This window comes from Oncorhynchus mykiss, chromosome 4, assembly GCF_013265735.2.
Source record: "Oncorhynchus mykiss isolate Arlee chromosome 4, USDA_OmykA_1.1, whole genome shotgun sequence".
Classification (NCBI taxonomy): domain Eukaryota; kingdom Metazoa; phylum Chordata; class Actinopteri; order Salmoniformes; family Salmonidae; genus Oncorhynchus; species Oncorhynchus mykiss.
This window is the reverse complement of record NC_048568.1, coordinates 41,961,609-41,980,902: the sequence shown is the minus strand read 5'-3', so window position 1 is coordinate 41,980,902 and position 19,294 is coordinate 41,961,609. Positions and strand designations below refer to the sequence as shown.

Genomic DNA, 19,294 nt, shown 5'->3' with positions numbered 1-19,294 from the left:
CCAGACTGAACCGTCCCCCCTGCCCAGACTGAACCGTCCCTCCTGGCTAGACTGAACCGTCCCCATTGCCCAGACTGAAGCGTTCCCATTGCCCAGACTGAACCGTCCCCCCTGACCAGACTGAACCGTCCCCATTGCCCAGACTGAACCGTCCCCATTACCCAGACTGAACCGTCCCCCCTGCCCAGACTGAACCGTCCCCCCTGCCTAGACTGAACCGTCCCATTGCCCAGACTGAACCGTCCAACCTGCCAAGACTGAACCGTCCCTCCTGCCCAGACTGAACCGTCCCCCCTGACCAGACTGAACCGTGCCCCCTGCCCAGACTGAACCGTCCCCCCTGCCTAGACTGAACCGTCCCCATTGCCTCGACTGAACCATCCCCATTGCCCAGACTGAACCGCCCCCCCTGCCCAGACTGAACCGCCTCGCTTTCCCAGACTGAACCGTCCCGTGGACCAGACTGAACCATCCCCCCTGCCCAGACTGAACCGTCCCCCTTGCCCAGACTGAACCGTGCCCCCTGCCCAGACTGAACCGTGCCCCCTACCCAGACTGAACCGTCCCCCCTCCTCAGACTGAACCGTCCCCCCTGCCCAGACTGAACCGTCCCCATTGCCCAGACTGAACCGTCCCCATTGCCCAGACTGAACCGTCCCCCTGACCAGACTGAAGCGTCCCCCCTGACCAGACTGAACCGTCCCCATTGCCCAGACTGAACCGTCCCCATTGCCCAGACTGAACCGTCCCCCCTGCCCAGACTGAACCGTCCCCCCTGACCAGACTGAACCGTCCCCATTGCCCAGACTGAACCGTCCCCATTGCCCAGACTGAACCGTCCCCCTGACCAGACTGAAGCGTCCCCCCTGACCAGACTGAACCGTCCCCATTGCCCAGACTGAACCGTCCCCCCTGCCTAGACTGAACCGTCCCATTGCCCAGACTGAACCGTCCAACCTGCCAAGACTGAACCGTCCCTCCTGCCCAGACTGAACCGTCCCCCCTGACCAGACTGAACCGTCCCCATTGCCCAGACTGAACCGTCCCCCCTGCCCAGACTGAACCGTCCCCCCTGACCAGACTGAACCGTCCCCCCTGACCAGACTGAACCGCCCCCCCTGCCCAGACTGAACCGTCCCCCCTGCCCAGACTGAACCGTCCCCATTGCCCAGACTGAACCGTCCCCGCTGCCCAGACTGAACCGTCCCTATTGCCCAGACTGAACCGCGTCCCCTGCCCAGACTGAACCGTCCCCCCTGCCAAGACTGAACCGTCCCTCCTGCCCAGACTGAACCGTCCCCCCTGACCAGACTGAACCGTCCCCCCTGCCCAGACTGAACCTTCCCCCCTGCCCAGACTGAACCGTCCCCCCTGCCCAGACTGAACCGTCCCCATTGCCCAGACTGAACCGTCCCCGCTGCCCAGACTGAACCGTCCCCATTGCCCAGACTGAACCGCGCCCCCTGCCCAGACTGAACCGTCCCCCCTGCCCAGACTGAACCGCCCCCCCCCCTGCCCAGACTGAACTGTCCCCCCTGCCCAGACTGAACCATCCCCCCTGCCCAGACTGAACTGTCCCCCCTGACCAGACTGAACCGTCCCTCCTGCCTAGACTGAACCGTCCCCATTGCCCAGACTGAAGCGTTCCCATTGCCCAGACTGAACCGTCCCCATTGCCCAGACTGAACCGTCCCCATTGCCCAGACTGAACCGTCCCCCCTGCCCAGACTGAACCGTCCCCCCTGCCTAGACTGAACCGTCCCATTGCCCAGACTGAACCGTCCAACCTGCCAAGACTGAACCGTCCCTCCTGCCCAGACTGAACCGTCCCCCCTGACCAGACTGAACCGTCCCCATTGCCCAGACTGAACCGTCCCCCCTGCCCAGACTGAACCGTCCCCCCTGCCCAGACTGAACCGTCCCCATTGCCCAGACTGAACCGTCCCCGCTGCCCAGACTGAACCGTCCCCATTGCCCAGACTGAACCGCGCCCCCTGCCCAGACTGAACCGTCCCCCCTGCCCAGACTGAACCGCCCCCCCCTGCCCAGACTGAACTGTCCCCCTGCCCAGACTGAACCGTCCCCCCTGCCCAGACTGAACCATCCCTCCTGCCTAGACTGAACCGTCCCCATTGCCCAGACTGAAGCGTTCCCATTGCCCAGACTGAACCGTCCCCCCTGACCAGACTGAACCGTCCCTATTGCCCAGACTGAACCGTCCCCATTACCCAGACTGAACCGTCCCCCCTGCCCAGACTGAACCGTCCCCCCTGCCTAGACTGAACCGTCCCATTGCCCAGACTGAACCGTCCAACCTGCCAAGACTGAACCGTCCCTTCTGCCCAGACTGAACCGTCCCCCCTGACCAGACTGAACCGTCCCCCCTGCCCAGACTGAACCGTCCCCCCTGCCTAGACTGAACCGTCCCCATTGCCTCGACTGAACCATCCCCATTGCCCAGACTGAACCGCCCCCCCTGCCCAGACTGAACCGCCTCGCTTTCCCAGACTGAACCGTCCCGTGGACCAGACTGAACCATCCCCCCTGCCCAGACTGAACCGTCCCCCTTGCCCAGACTGAACCGTGCCCCCTGCCCAGACTGAACCGTGCCCCCTACCCAGACTGAACCGTCCCCCCTCCTCAGACTGAACCGTCCCCCCTGCCCAGACTGAACCGTCCCCATTGCCCAGACTGAACCGTCCCCATTGCCCAGACTGAACCGTCCCCCTGACCAGACTGAAGCGTCCCCCCTGACCAGACTGAACCGTCCCCATTGCCCAGACTGAACCGTCCCCATTGCCCAGACTGAACCGTCCCCCCTGCCCAGACTGAACCGTCCCCCCTGACCAGACTGAACCGTCCCCATTGCCCAGACTGAACCGTCCCCATTGCCCAGACTGAACCGTCCCCCTGACCAGACTGAAGCGTCCCCCCTGACCAGACTGAACCGTCCCCATTGCCCAGACTGAACCGTCCCCCCTGCCTAGACTGAACCGTCCCATTGCCCAGACTGAACCGTCCAACCTGCCAAGACTGAACCGTCCCTCCTGCCCAGACTGAACCGTCCCCCCTGACCAGACTGAACCGTCCCCATTGCCCAGACTGAACCGTCCCCCCTGCCCAGACTGAACCGTCCCCCCTGACCAGACTGAACCGTCCCCCCTGACCAGACTGAACCGCCCCCCCTGCCCAGACTGAACCGTCCCCCCTGCCCAGACTGAACCGTCCCCATTGCCCAGACTGAACCGTCCCCGCTGCCCAGACTGAACCGTCCCTATTGCCCAGACTGAACCGCGTCCCCTGCCCAGACTGAACCGTCCCCCCTGCCAAGACTGAACCGTCCCTCCTGCCCAGACTGAACCGTCCCCCCTGACCAGACTGAACCGTCCCCCCTGCCCAGACTGAACCTTCCCCCCTGCCCAGACTGAACCGTCCCCCCTGCCCAGACTGAACCGTCCCCATTGCCCAGACTGAACCGTCCCCGCTGCCCAGACTGAACCGTCCCCATTGCCCAGACTGAACCGCGCCCCCTGCCCAGACTGAACCGTCCCCCCTGCCCAGACTGAACCGCCCCCCCCCCCTGCCCAGACTGAACTGTCCCCCCTGCCCAGACTGAACCATCCCCCCTGCCCAGACTGAACTGTCCCCCCTGACCAGACTGAACCGTCCCTCCTGCCTAGACTGAACCGTCCCCATTGCCCAGACTGAAGCGTTCCCATTGCCCAGACTGAACCGTCCCCATTGCCCAGACTGAACCGTCCCCATTGCCCAGACTGAACCGTCCCCCCTGCCCAGACTGAACCGTCCCCCCTGCCTAGACTGAACCGTCCCATTGCCCAGACTGAACCGTCCAACCTGCCAAGACTGAACCGTCCCTCCTGCCCAGACTGAACCGTCCCCCCTGACCAGACTGAACCGTCCCCATTGCCCAGACTGAACCGTCCCCCCTGCCCAGACTGAACCGTCCCCCCTGCCCAGACTGAACCGTCCCCATTGCCCAGACTGAACCGTCCCCGCTGCCCAGACTGAACCGTCCCCATTGCCCAGACTGAACCGCGCCCCCTGCCCAGACTGAACCGTCCCCCCTGCCCAGACTGAACCGTCCCCCCTGCCCAGACTGAACCGTCCCCATTGCCCAGACTGAACCGTCCCCCCTGCCCAGACTGAACCGCCCCCCCCCCCTGCCCAGACTGAACTGTCCCCCCTGCCCAGACTGAACCATCCCCCCTGCCCAGACTGAACTGTCCCCCCTGACCAGACTGAACCGTCCCTCCTGCCTAGACTGAACCGTCCCCATTGCCCAGACTGAAGCGTTCCCATTGCCCAGACTGAACCGTCCCCCCTGACCAGACTGAACCGTCCCCATTGCCCAGACTGAACCGTCCCCCCTGCCCAGACTGAACCGTCCCCCCTGCCTAGACTAAACCGTCCCATTGCCCAGACTGAACCGTCCAACCTGCCAAGACTGAACCGTCCCTCCTGCCAAGACTGAACCGTCCCTCCTGCCCAGACTGAACCGTCCCCCCTGACCAGACTGAACCGCCCCCCCTGCCCAGACTGAACCGTCCCCCCTGCCCAGACTGAACCGTCCCCATTGCCCAGACTGAACCGTCCCCGCTGCCCAGACTGAACCGTCCCCATTGCCCAGACTGAACCGCGTCCCCTGCCCAGACTGAACCGTCCCCCCTGCCCAGACTGAACCGCCCCCCCTGCCCAGACTGAACTGTCCCCCCTAACCAGACTGAACCGTCCCCCCTGACCAGACTGAACCGTCCCTCCTGCCTAGACTGAACCGTCCCCATTGCCCAGACTGAACCGTGCCCCCTGCCCAGACTGAACCGTCCCCCTTGCCCAGACTGAACTGTGCCCCCTGCCCAGACTGAACCGCCCCCCTGCCCAGACTGAACCGTCCCCCCCGCCCAGACTGAACTGTTCCCCCTGCCCAGACTGAACCGCCGCCCCTGACCAGACTGAACCGTCCCTCCTGCCCAGACTGAACTGTCCCCCCTACCCAGACTGAACTGCCTCGCTTTCCCAGACTGAACCGTTCCGTGGACCAGACTGAACCGTGCCCCCTGCCCAGACTGAACCGTCCCCCTTGCCCAGACTGAACCGTGCCCCCTGCCCAGACTGACCTGTGCCCCCTGCCCAAACTGAACCATGTCCCCTGCCCAGACTGAACCATGTCCCCTGCCCAGACTGAACCGTCCCCCTTGCCCAGACTGAACCGTGCCCCCTGCCCAGACTGAACCATCCCCCCTGCCCAGACTGAACCGTGCCCCCTGCCCAGACTGAACCGTCCCCCCTGCCCAGACTGAACCGTCCCCCCTGCCTAGACTGAACCGTCCCCATTGCCCAGACTGAACCGTCCCCCCTGTCCAGACTGAACCGTCCCTCCTGCCCAGACTGAAACGTCCCTCCTGCCCAGACTGAACTGTCCCCCTTGCCCAGACTGAACCGTCCCCCCTGTCCAGACTGAACTGTCCCCCTTGCCCAGACTGAACTGTCCCTCCTGCCCAGACTGAACCGTCCCCCTTGCCCAGACTGATCCGCCCCGCGGCCCACTCCTACTCTATACATTATACAAGACAAGCCCCTCAGACAAAAACATTCAATCAAAACATTAAATCAAATGATATGTATAAATGCATAATTATACCTATGTAACCTGCGTAAATGTAGCCTAAATGTAACCTGCCCAAATGTAGCCTAAATGTAACCTGCCCAAATGTAGCCTAAATGTAACCTGCCTAAATGTAGCCTAATTGTAGCCTAAATGTAGCCTAAATGTAACCTGCCTAAATTACTATCGACCCGTAGCACTCACGTCTGTAGCCATGAAATGCTTTGAAAGGCTGGTCATGGCTCACAGAAACACCAATATCCCAGAAACCCTACACCCACTCCAATTTGCATACCGCACCAAGAGATCCACAGATGATGCAATCTCTATTGCACTCCACACTGCCATTTACCACCTGGACAAAAGGAACACCTATGTGAGAATGCTATTCATTGACTACAGCTCAGTGTTCAACACCATAGTGCCCTCAAAGCTAATCACTAAGCTAACGACCCTGGGACTAAACACCTCCCTCTGCAACTGGATCCTAGACTTCCTGACGGGCCGCCCCCAAGTGGTAAGGGTAGGTAACAACACATCTGCCACGCTGATCCTGAAAAGATTTGGCATGGGTCCTCAGATCCTCAAAAGGTTTTACAGCTGCACCATTGAGAGCATCCTGACGGGTTGCATCACTGCCTGGTATGGCAACTGCTCGGCCTCCGAACGCAAGGCACTACAGAGGGTAGTGCGAACGGCCCAGTACATGACCGGGGCCAAGCTTCCTGCTACCCAGGACCTCTATGCCAGGCGATGTCGGAGGAAGGCCCAAAAATGTCAAAGACTCCAGCGACCCAAGTCATAGACTGTTCTCTCTGCTACCGCACGGCAAGCGGTACCGGAGCGCCAAGTCTAGGTCCAAGAGGCTTCTAAACAGCTTCTATCCCCAAGCCATAAGACTCCTGAACAGCTAATCAAATGGCTACCCAGACTATTTGCCCCCCCCCCCCCCCCCCTGCTGCTGCTACTCTCTGTTAACATAGCCACTTTAATAACTCTACCTAAATGTACATATTACCTAAATTACCTCGACACCGGTGCCCCCGCACATTGACACATTGACTCTGTACCGTAACACCCTGTATATAGCCTCCACATTGACTCTGTACCGTAATACCCTGTATATAGCCTCTACATTGACTCTGTACCGTAACACCCTGTATATAGCCTCCACATTGACTATGTACCGTAATACCCTGTATATAGCCTCCACATTGACTCTGTACCGTAACACCCTGTATATAGCCTCCACATTGACTCTGTACCGTAACACCCTGTATATAGCCTCCACATTGACTCTGTACCGTAATACCCTGTATATAACCTCCACATTGATTCTGTACCGTAATACCCTGTATATAGCCTCCACATTGACTCTGTACCATAACACCCTGTATATAGCCTCCACATTGACTCTGTACCGTAATACCCTGTATATAGCCTCCACATTGACTCTGTACCGTAATACCCTGTATATAGCCTCCACATTGCCTCTGTACCATAACACCCTGTATATAGCCTCCACATTGACTCTGTACCGTAATACCCTGTATATAGCCTCCACATTGACTCTGTACCGTAATACCCTGTATATAGCCTCCACATTGACTCTGTACCGTAACACCCTGTATATAGCCTCCACATTGACTCTGTACCGTAATACCCTGTATATAGCCTCCACATTGACTCTGTACCGTAATACCCTGTATATAGCCTCCACATTGACTCTGTACCGTAATACCCTGTATATAGCCTCCACATTGACTCTGTACCGTAATACCCTGTATATAGCCTCCACATTGACTCTGTACCGTAACATCCTGTATGTAGCCTCCACATTGACTCTGTACCGTAATACCCTGTATATAGCCTCCACATTGACTCTGTACCGTAACACCCTGTATATAGTCTCCACATTGACTCTGTACCGTAATACCCTGTATATAGCCTCCACATTGACTCTGTACCGTAATACCCTGTATATAGCCTCCACATTGACTCTGTACCGTAATACCCTGTATATAGCCTCCACATTGACTCTGTACCGTAACACCCTGTATGTAGCCTCCACATTGACTCTGTACCGTAATACCCTGTATATAGCCTCCACATTGACTCTGTACCGTAACACCCTGTATATAGTCTCCACATTGACTCTGTACCGTAATACCCTGTATATAGCCTCCACATTGACTCTGTACCGTAATACCCTGTATATAGCCTCCACATTGACTCTGTACCGTAATACCCTGTATATAGCCTCCACATTGCCTCTGTACCATAACACCCTGTATATAGCCTCCACATTGACTCTGTACCGTAATACCCTGTATATAGCCTCCACATTGACTCTGTACCATAATACCCTGTATATAGTCTCCACATTGACTCTGTACCGTAATACCCTGTATATAGCCTCCACATTGACTCTGTACCGTAATACCCTGTATATAGCCTCCACATTGACTCTGTACCATAATACCCTGTATATTTCCTCCACATTGACTCTGTACCATAACACCCTGTATATTTCCTCCACATTGACTCTGTACCATAATACCCTGTATATAGCCTCCACATTGACTCTGTACCATAATACCCTGTATATAGCCTCCACATTGACTCTGTACCATAATACCCTGTATATAGCCTCCACATTGACTCTGTACCATAATACCCTGTATATAGCCTCCACATTGACTCTGTACCATAATACCCTGTATATAGCCTCCACATTGACTCTGTACCATAATACCCTGTATATAGCCTCCACATTGACTCTGTACCATAATACCCTGTATATAGTCCCGCTTTTATTTTTTACTGCTGTTCTTTAATTATTTGTTTTTCTTATCTATTACTTTTTAAATTTTTTTTAAAGTATTGTCTTAAAACTGCATTGTTGGTTAAAAGCTTGTCAGTAAGCATTTCACTGTAAGGTCTACACCTGTAGTATTCAGCATTTCACTGTGAGGTCTACACCTGTAGTATTCAGCATTTCACTGTGAGGTCTACACCTGTAGTATTCAGCATTTCACTGTGAGGTCTACACCTGTAGTATTCAGCATTTCACTGTGAGGTCTACACCTGTAGTATTCAGCATTTCACTGTGAGGTCTACACCTGTAGTATTCAGCATTTCACTGTGAGGTCTACACCTGTAGTATTCAGCATTTCACTGTGAGGTCTACTACACCTGTTGTATTCAGCATTTCACTTTAAGGTCTACTACACCTGTTGTATTCTGCATTTTACTGTGAGGTCTACTACACCTGTTGTATTCAGCATTTCACTGTGAGGTCTACTACACCTGTTGTATTCAGCATTTCACTTTAAGGTCTACACCTGTAGTATTCAGCATTTCACTGTGAGGTCTAGTACACCTGTAGTATTCAGCATTTCACTGTGAGGTCTACACCTGTAGTATTGAGCATTTCACTGTGAGGTCTACACCTGTAGTATTCAGCATTTCACTGTGAGGTCTACTACACCTGTTGTATTCAGCATTTCACTGTAAGGTCTACTACACCTGTAGTATTCAGCATTTCACTTTAAGGTCTACTACACCTGTTGTATTCAGCATTTCACTGTGAGGTCTACACCTGTAGTATTCAGCATTTCACTGTAAGGTCTACTACACCTGTTGTATTTGGCACATGTAACAAATACAATTTGATTTGATGTCTTGGATACAACAAGAGGTTTGTTATAAAACTGTGAGCGCCGTGTCTCTTGTGGCCCCTGTAGTTTTCTGTCTTGAGAAAGCCCATTCACATGCGGAGGACGAGCTTTTCAAAAAGCTCTTCATCGGGTACAACAAGTGGTCCAGACCCGTACCCAACATCTCAGACGTGGTCATCGTCAAGTTCGGACTCTCCATAGCACAGCTTATCGATGTGGTAAGTTATATTATAATTATAATATAATGCTAATAATACAATAATAGTATAATAATAATAATAATAATAATAATATAGGCCCTTTGGCAGTAATTTTCATCCAAAGTGAATCAGGATGTATATACATTTTCGTATGGGTGGGCCCAGTGGGAACTGAACACAAGCGTCATGCTCTACCAGTCCAAATGAACCTCACAGGATCGCAGCAGTGTTGACTGACAGCTTGTTGCAAAAAAATATGAATTTATGTAAATTATATTCATTGAATATTCTCGCATTGTTCCCCAATGAGTTTATCGTTAAACTCATAAGCAGTTAGTTAAGTGTAATTGGCAAGACCTGTTTATGAAATTGCAAAACAGGTGTTACTAAATGAACTCTCACAGCAAACTGAAACAAACCCTTCGATCTCCATCAGTCGCCTCACAGGGGCTTTGAAGCAGAGTAAAGGTGTGGAAAACAACGTAATCAAACAACCCTTCAGTCAATAACTACAGAGAAGTATTGCACACAAGCATGGCCGCAATTTAAATTGAGAGTGGCAGGGGTTTTGAATATACTGTACATTGTTACACAAACCTTCTCGCACACTCTCCGTCTCCCGTTCTCTCTGTCTCTCTTCCTCTCTAGTTCTCTCTATCTCTTTTCCTCTCTAGTTCTCTCTATCTCTCTTCCTCTCTAGTTTTCTCTGTCTCTCTTCCTCTCTAGTTTTCTCTGTCTCTCTTCCTCTCTAGTTCTCTCCATCTCTCTTCCTCTGTCTAGTTCTCTCTGTCTCTCTTCCTCTCTAGTTCTCTCCATCTCTCTTCCTCTGTCTAGTTCTCTCTGTCTCTCTTTCTCTCTCTAGTTCTCTCTGTCTCTCTTCCTCTGTCTAGTTCTCTCTGTCTCTCTTCCTCTGTCTAGTTCTCTCTGTCTCTCTTCCTCTGTCTAGTTCTCTCTGTCTCTCTTTCTGTCTCTAGTTCTCTCTGTCTCTCTTCCTCTGTCTAGTTCTCTCTGTCTCTCTTCCTCTGTCTAGTTCTCTCTGTCTCTCTTCCTCTGTCTAGTTCTCTCTGTCTCTCTTCCTCTGTCTAGTTCTCTCTGTCTCTCTTTCTGTCTCTAGTTCTCTCTGTCTCTCTTTCTCTCTCTAGTTCTCTCTGTCTCTCTTCCTCTGTCTAGTTCTCTCTGTCTCTCTTTCTGTCTCTAGTTCTCTCTGTCTCTCTTCCTCTGTCTAGTTCTCTCTGTCTCTCTTTCTGTCTCTAGTTCTCTCTGTCTCTCTTCCTCTGTCTAGTTCTCTCTGTCTCTCTTTCTCTCTCTAGTTCTCTCTGTCTCTCTTCCTCTCTAGTTCTCTCTGTCTCTCTTCCTCTCTAGTTCTCTCCATCTCTCTTCCTCTGTCTAGTTCTCTCTGTCTCTCTTTCTCTCTCTAGTTCTCTCTGTCTCTCTTCCTCTCTAGTTCTCTCTGTCTCTCTTCCTCTCTAGTTCTCTCTGTCACTCTTCCTCTCTCTAGTTCTCTCTGTCTCTCTTCCTCTCTCTAGTTCTCTCTGTCTCTCTTCCTCTCTCTAGTTCTCTCTGTCTCTCTTCCTCTGTCTAGTTCTCCCTGTCTCTCTTCCTCTGTCTAGTTCTCTCTGTCTCTAATTCTCTCGTTCTCTCTTCCTCTCTCTAGTTCTCTCGTTCTCTCTTCCTCTCTCTAGTTCTCTCGTTCTCTCTTCCTCTGTCTCTAGTTCTCTCTATCTCTCTATCTCTCCGTCGCTCATTCTCTCTCTCTTCCTCTGTCTAGTTTTCTCCATGTCTCGTTCTCTAGATCTCTCCGTCTCTCGTTCTGTCTCTAGTTCTCTCCATCTCTCATTCTCTCTGTCTAGTTTCCTCTGTCTCTTGTTCTCTCCATCTCTCATTCTCTCTCTCTTCCTCTGTCTCGTTCTCTAGATCTCTCCGTCTCTCGTTCTGTCTCTAGTTCTCTCCATGTCTCGTTCTCTCTGTCTCTTGTTCTCTCCATCTCTCATTCTCTCTCTCTTCCTCTGTCTAGTTCTCACCATGTCTCGTTCTCTAGATCTCTCCGTCTCTCGTTCTGTCTCTAGTTCTCTCCATGTCTCGTTCTCTGATCTCTCCGTCTCTCGTTCTGTCTCTAGTTCTCTCCATGTCTCGTTCTCTCTCTCTTCCTCTGTCTAGTTCTCACCATGTCTCGTTCTCTAGATCTCTCCCTCTCTCGTTCTATTTCTAGTTTTCTCCATGTCTCGTTTTCTCTATCTTCCTCTCTCTTGTTCTCTCCATCTCATTCTCTCATCTCTTGTTTTTTCTCTCTCTTCCTCTGTCTTTAGTTCTCTCCATCTCTCATTCTCTCTCTGTCTTACTCGTTCTCTCTTCATGTCTCTAGTTCTCTCCTTCTCTCGTTCTCTGTCTCTCTTCCTCTCTCTTCCTCTGCCCCTAGTTCTTTCCATCATTCGTTCTGTCTCTAGTTTTCTCCATCGCCCGTTCTGTCTCTGTCTCTAGTTCTCTCCATCTGTTATTCTCTCTCTCTTCCTGTCTCTAGTTCTCTCCAACTCTCGTTCTCGCTTCCTCCATCTCTCTCTCTCTTCCTCTGTCCCTAGTTCTCTCCATTGCCCGTTCTGTCTCTGTCTCTAGTTCTCTCCATCGCCCGTTCTGTCTCTGTCTCTAGTTCTCTCCATCTCTCATTCTCTCTGTCTCTATTTCCTCTGTCTAGTTCTCTATCTCTCTGTCTCTCTTCCTCTGTCCCTAGTTCTCTCCATTGCCCGTTCTGTCTCTGTCTCTAGTTCTCTCCATCGCCCGTTCTGTCTCTGTCTCTAGTTCTCTCCATCTGTTATTCTCTCTCTCTCTCTTCCTGTGTCTCTAGTTCTCTCCAACTCTCGTTCTCTCTTCCCCTGTCCCTAGTTCTCTCCATCTGTCATTCTCTCTCTCTCTCTTCCTTTGTCCCTAGTTCTCTCCATTTCTCGTTCTCTCTTCCTCTGTCTCTAGTTCTCTCCATCTGTCATTCTCTCTCTTCCTCTGTCTAGATCTCTCCATCTCCAATTCTCTCTCTCTTTCTCTCTCTCTAGTTCTCTCATCTCTCGTTCTCTGTCTCTCTCTCTAGTTCTCTTAATTTCTCTGTCTCTGTCTCTAGTTCTCTCATCTCTCGTTCTCTCTCTCTCTGTGTCTAGTTCTCTCCATCTCTTGTTTTCTCTTTCTCTCTGTCTCTAGTTCTCTCCATCTCTCGTTCTCTCTCTCTCTCTCTCTCTTCCCCTCTCTAGTTCTCTCCATCTCTCATTTCTCTCTCTCTCTGTCTAGTTCTCTCCATATCCCATTCTATCTGTCTTTCTCTCTCGTTTTCTCCATCTCTCTTTCTCTCTGTCTCTAGTTCTCTCTGTCACTCTTCCTCTGTCTCTAATTATTGTCCTCGTGCTGTCTCTATTTGTACATTTATAAGGTGTAAGGTTTAACAACCTTTCCTATTGCATCATGGTTCCTCTGTGAATACTGCAGCCATCTTACATTTTAAGAAATATATTTAGTATTTTGAAAATAGACCTGCAAAAACAAACCTTGTTTAAACCAGATTTAGTTAACCTATGACCTAGAGATCTTCACATGTCTAAAATGTTGGACTTGTTCTGAAATGGACTTGGGGCTTTCCCACCAGGACCCGATATGCATAAATAATATTTAGGGCTTTCCCACCCCTCTCTCCCTCCCTCTCTCTCTCTTTCTGCTTCTCTCTCTCTCTTTCTGCTTCTCTCTCTCTCTCTTTCTCCCCTCTCTCCCACCCTCTCTCTCTTTCTGCTTCTCTCTCTCTCTCTCTCTTTCTCCCCTCTCTCCCACCCTCTCTCTCTCTTTCTGCTTCTCTCTCTCTCTCTCTCTCTCTCTCTCTCTCTTTCTCCCCTCTCTCCCACCCTCTCTCTCTTTCTGCTTCTCTCTCTCTCTCTCTCTCTCTCTCTCTCTTTCTCCCCTCTCTCCCACCCTCTCTCTCTCTCTTTCTGCTTTTCTCTCTCTCTCTCTCTCTCTCTCTCTCTCTCTCTCTTTCTCCCCTCTCTCCCACCCTCTCTCTCTCTTTCTGCTTCTCTCTCTCTCTCTCTCTCTCTCTCTCTCTGTCCTTCTTCTTCTCTCTCTGTCTGAATTTTTATTGTGATGTCTCTCTATTTTTCATTCACCTATTTTTGTATTTTCCTTTCTGCAGGACGAGAAGAATCAGATGATGACCACCAACGTCTGGCTGAAACAGGTGATTCAGTACATTCAGAATATATAGCATGTGTGTTTCAGTACAGTCAGTATATATAGCATGTGTGTTTCAGTACATTCGGTATATGTAGCATGTGTTTTAGTACTTTCAGTATATATAGCATGTGTGTGAGACTGAGGTGTTTCAATGTGAATTAATAACGATTATTAGTTTGTTATGGATTAATAGGCCTTTAATTAACTCTGTCTGATAAGACCTGTGGCGCTGAATGTCCTCTCGTCTCTCTCTGTGTGTGTGTGTGTGTGTGTGTGTGTGTGTGTGTGTGTGTGTGTGTGTGTGTGTGTGTGTGTGTGTTCTCCTCTTAGGAGTGGAATGACTACAAGCTACGCTGGAAGCCGTCTGACTACGACAATGTCACGTCCATCAGAGTCCCGTCTGAACTCATCTGGGTCCCAGACATCGTCCTCTACAACAAGTGAGTGACAGCGAAGTCGAGTTCAGGAGACTCCACAACTAGGCCTATTTAAATGGTTACGCGGCACCGTCTACTGGGTTCATGAATCATTCAGCTTCACATCGACAAGTGTTTCCCAGGGTATACTGCTGTGTTATCCTGATCCAACCCTCCCCAGTAATATACTGCTGTGTTATCCTGATCCAACCCTCCCCCAGTAATATACTGCTGTGTTATCCTGATCCTAGCCCTCCCCAGTAATATACTGTTGTGTTATCCTGATCCTAGCCCTCCTCCAGTAATATACTATTGTGTTATCCTGATCCAACACTCCCCAGTAACATGCTGCCATGTTAACCTGATCCAACCCTCCCCCAGTAATATACTGTTGTGTTAACCTGATCCAACCCTCCTCCAGTAATATACTGTTGTGTTATCCTGATCCAACCCTCCCCCACTAATATACTGCTGTGTTATGCTGATCCAACCCTCCCCCAGTAATATACTGCTGTGTTATCCTGATCTTAGCCCTCCCCAGTAATATACTGCTGTGGTATCCTGATCATAGCCCTCCCCAGTAATATACTGCTGTGTTAACCTGATCCTAGCCCTCCCCCAGTAATATACTGCTGTGTTATCCTGATCCTAGCCCTCCCCAGTAATATACTGTTGTGTTATCCTGATCCTAGCCCTCCCCAGTAATATACTGCTGTGTTATCCTGATCCTAGCCCTCCCAGTAATATACTGCCGTGTTAACCTGATCCAACCCTCCCCAGTAATATACTGCTGTGTTATCCTGATCCTAGCCCTCCCCAGTAATATACTGCTGTGTTATCCTGATCCTAGCCCTCCCAGTAATATGCTGCCATGTTATCCTGATCCTAGCCCTCCCCAGTAACATGCTGCCGTGCTATTCTGATCCTAGCCCTCCCCCAGTAACATGCTGCCATGTTATCCTGATCCAACCCTCCTCCAGTAATATACTGCCATGCTATCCTGATCCTAGCCCTCCCCTTTAATATGTGTTATCCTGATCCTAGCCCTCCCCAGTAACATACTGCCATGTTATCCTGATCCTAGCCCTCCCCAGTAATATGTGTTATCCTGATCCTAGCCCTCCCCAGTAACATACTGCCATGTTAACCTGATCCTAGCCCTCCCCAGTAATATACTGTTGTGTTAACCTGATCCTAGCCCTTCCAGTAATATACTGTTGTGTTATCCTGATCCTAGCCCTCCCCAGTAATATACTGTTGTGTTATCCTGATCCTAGCCCTCCCAGTAATATACTGCCATGTTATCCTGATTCTAGCCGTCCTCCAGTAATATACTGCCATGCTATTCTGATCCTAGCCCTCCCCAGTAATATACTGCCATGTTATCCTGATCCTAGCCCTCCCAGTAATATACTGCCTTGTTAACCTGATCCTAGCTCTCCCCAGTAATATACTGCCGTGCTATCCTGATCCTAGCCCTCCCCAGTAATATACTGCCATGTTATCCTGATCCTAGCCCTCCCCAGTGATATACTGTCGTGCTATCCTGATCCTAGCCCTCCCAGTAATATACTGCCGTGTTATCCTGATCCTAGCCCTCCCAGTAATATACTGCTGTGTTAACCTGATCCTAGCCCTCCCAAGTAATATACTGCTGTGTTAACCTGATCCTAGCCCTCCCAAGTAATATACTGCTGTGTTAACCTGATCCTAGCCCTCCCCAGTAATATACTGCCATGTTATCCTGATCCTAGACCTGCCAGTAATATACTGCCTTGTTAACCTGATCCTAGCCCTCCCCAGTAATATACTGCCGTGCTATCCTGATCCTAGCCCTCCCCAGTAATATACTGCCATGTTATCCTGATCCTAGCCCTCCCCAGTGATATACTGTCGTGCTATCCTGATCCTAGCCCTCCCAGTAATATACTGCCGTGTTATCCTGATCCTAGCCCCCCCAGTAATATACTGCTGTGTTAACCTGATCCTAGCCCTCCCAGTAATATACTGCCATGTTATCCTGATCCAACCCTCCCCAGTAATATACTGCAATGTTATCCTGATCCAACCCTCCCCAGTAATATACTGCCGTGCTATCCTGATCCTAGCCCTCCCCAGTAATATTCTGCCGTGCTATTCTGATCCTAGCCCTCCCAGTAATATACTGCCATGTTATCCTGATCCAACCCTCCCCAGTAATATACTGCCATGTTATCCTGATCCAACCCTCCCCAGTAATATACTGCCGTGCTATCCTGATCCTAGCCCTCCCCAGTAATATACTGCCGTGCTATCCTGATCCTAGCCCTCCCCAGTAATATACTGCCGTGCTATTCTGATCCTAGCCCTCCCAGTAATATACTGCTGTGTTAACCTGATCCTAGCCCTCCCAAGTAATATACTGCTGTGTTAACCTGATCCTAGCCCTCCCCAGTAATATACTGCCATGTTATCCTGATCCTAGCCCTCCCAGTAATATACTGCCTTGTTAACCTGATCCTAGCCCTCCCCAGTAATATACTGCCGTGCTATCCTGATCCTAGCCCTCCCCAGTAATATACTGCCATGTTATCCTGATCCTAGCCCTCCCAGTAATATACTGCCGTGTTATCCTGATCCTAGCCCTCCCAGTAATATACTGCTGTGTTAACCTGATCCTAGCCCTCCCAGTGATATACTGCCATGTTATCCTGATCCAACCCTCCCCAGTAATATACTGCCATGTTATCCTGATCCAACCCTCCCCAGTAATATACTGCCGTGCTATCCTGATCCTAGCCCTCCCCAGTAATATACTGTTGTGCTATTCTGATCCTAGCCCTCCCCATTAATATACTGTTGTGATATCTGATCCAACCCTCCCCAGTAATATACTGCCATGTTAACCTGATCCTAGCCCTGCCAGTAATATACTGCCATGTTAACCTGATCCTAGCCCTCCCAGTAATGTACTGTTGTGTTAACCTGATCCTATCCCCCCCAGTAATATACTGCCGTGTTAACCTGATCCTAGCCCTCCCAGTAATGTCCTTTTGTGTTAACCTGATCCTATCCCCCCCAGTAATATACTGCCGTGCTATCCTGATCCTAGCCCTCCCAGTAATATACTGCCATGTTAACCTGATCCTAGCCCTCCCCAGTAATATACTGCCATGTTAACCTGATCCTAGCCCTCCCCAGTAATATACTGCCTTGTTAACCTGATCCTAGCTCTCGCCCAGTAATATACTGCCGTGCTATCCTGATCCTAGCCCTCCCAGTAATATACTGCCGTGTTATCCTGATCCTAGCCCTCCCAGTAATATACTGCTGTGTTAACCTGATCCTAGCCCTCCCAGTGATATACTGCCATGTTATCCTGATCCAACCCTCCCCAGTAATATACTGCCATGTTATCCTTATCCAACCCTCCCCAGTAATATACTGCCGTGCTATCCTGATCCTAGCCCTCCCCAGTAATATACTGTTGTGCTATTCTGATCCTAGCCCTCCCCATTAATATACTGTTGTGATATCTGATCCAACCCTCCCCAGTAATATACTGCCATGTTAACCTGATCCTAGCCCTGCCAGTAATATACTGCCATGTTAACCTGATCCTAGCCCTCCCAGTAATGTACTGTTGTGTTAACCTGATCCTATCCCCCCCAGTAATATACTGCCGTGTTAACCTGATCCTAGCCCTCCCAGTAATGTACTTTTGTGTTAACCTGATCCTATCCCCCCCAGTAATATACTGCCGTGCTATCCTGATCCTAGCCCTCCCAGTAATATACTGCCATGTTAACCTGATCCTAGCCCTCCCCAGTAATATACTGCCATGTTAACCTGATCCTAGCCCTCCCCAGTAATATACTGCCTTGTTAACCTGATCCTAGCTCTCGCCCAGTAATATACTGCCGTGCTATCCTGATCCTAGCCCTCCCCCAGTAATATACTGCTGTGTTAACCTGATCCTAGCCCTCCCAAGTAATATACTGTTGTGATATCTGATGCAACCCTCCCCAGTAATATACTGTCGTGCTATCCTGATCCTAGCCCTCCCCCCAGTAATATACTGCTGTGTTAACCTGATCCTAGCCCTCCCAGTAATATACTGCCATGTTAACCTGATCCTAGCCCTCCCAGTAATATACTGCCTTGTTAACCTGATCCTAGCCCTCCCAGTAATGTACTGTTGTGTTAACCTGATCCTATCCCACCCAGTAATATACTGCCGTGTTAACCTGATCCTAGCCCTCCCAGTAATATACTGCCTTGTTAACCTGATCCTAGCCCTCCCCAGTAATATACTGCCATGTTAACCTGATTCTAGCCCTCCCCAGTAATATACTGCCGTGCTATCCTGATCCTAGCCCTCCCCAGTAATATACTGTTGTGTTAACCTGATTCTAGCCCTCCCCAGTAATATACTGCCATGTTAACCTGATCCTAGCCCTCCTCCAGTAATATACTGTCGTGCTATCCTGATCCTAGCCCTCCCAGTAATATACTGCTGTGTTATCCTGATCCTAGCCCTCGCCCAGTAATATACTGTCGTGCTATCCTGATCCTAGCCCTCGCCCAGTAATATACTGTCGTGTTATCCTGATCCTAGCCCTCCCAAGTAATATACTAGCCCTCCGTATAGTTTCCTCCTCATCTAAATTAATTATAGTTTCAAGGCCAAAAGTGTCAGATTAAAACTCAAGATTATTTAATGACTGTTCCACTTTCTCAAGCTCTCCTGTGAGATCGTGATCAGTTATTGAAATCAAAAAGGTGTGTGTGTGTGTGTGTGTGTGTGTGTGTGTGTGTGTGTGTGTGTGTGTGTGTGTGTGTGTGTGTGTGTGTGTGTGTGTGTGTGTGAATGGAGGAAGATGTAATGATAGACTTATTCACATTATGTCTCTAGCCACAGCTATTAGTGGCATGTATTAAAGCCGTGATCAGGGGATTTGTAGCGCTTGAGGGGAGGAGATCAATTAGACTGCCGTGAAAGAGATGGTTCCTGGAGGATCGTAAGTCTTTACCAAAAAAAAATGGCTTCTAATATGTCTCCGGAGTCCTGTTGTGTGTAAATAAAAAATGTGTGAAGTGTTGATGAGGTTCCTGTCATATTAAATGTAAAATGTGGTCTTAACACAGATAATATATAGTGTTTTGGAGGCAACGTGATTGTTTCTTGGGCTTCAGGAA

At 50.5% G+C, this 19,294-nt stretch overlaps 1 protein-coding gene across 2 annotated transcripts in view; it reads left to right on the top strand.

The window, feature by feature from the left end:
• LOC110522645 (neuronal acetylcholine receptor subunit alpha-2) overlaps positions 1 to 19,294 on the top strand; it is a 54,684-nt gene that overhangs the window by 8,910 nt on the left and 26,480 nt on the right. For both annotated transcript variants that reach the window (XM_036976370.1, XM_036976368.1), the window contains exons 2-4: positions 9,370 to 9,521; positions 13,660 to 13,704; positions 14,031 to 14,140. In XM_036976370.1, coding sequence (XP_036832265.1) covers positions 9,370 to 9,521; positions 13,660 to 13,704; positions 14,031 to 14,140 — 307 coding nt within the window. The remainder of the gene's footprint in view (positions 1 to 9,369; positions 9,522 to 13,659; positions 13,705 to 14,030; positions 14,141 to 19,294) is intronic.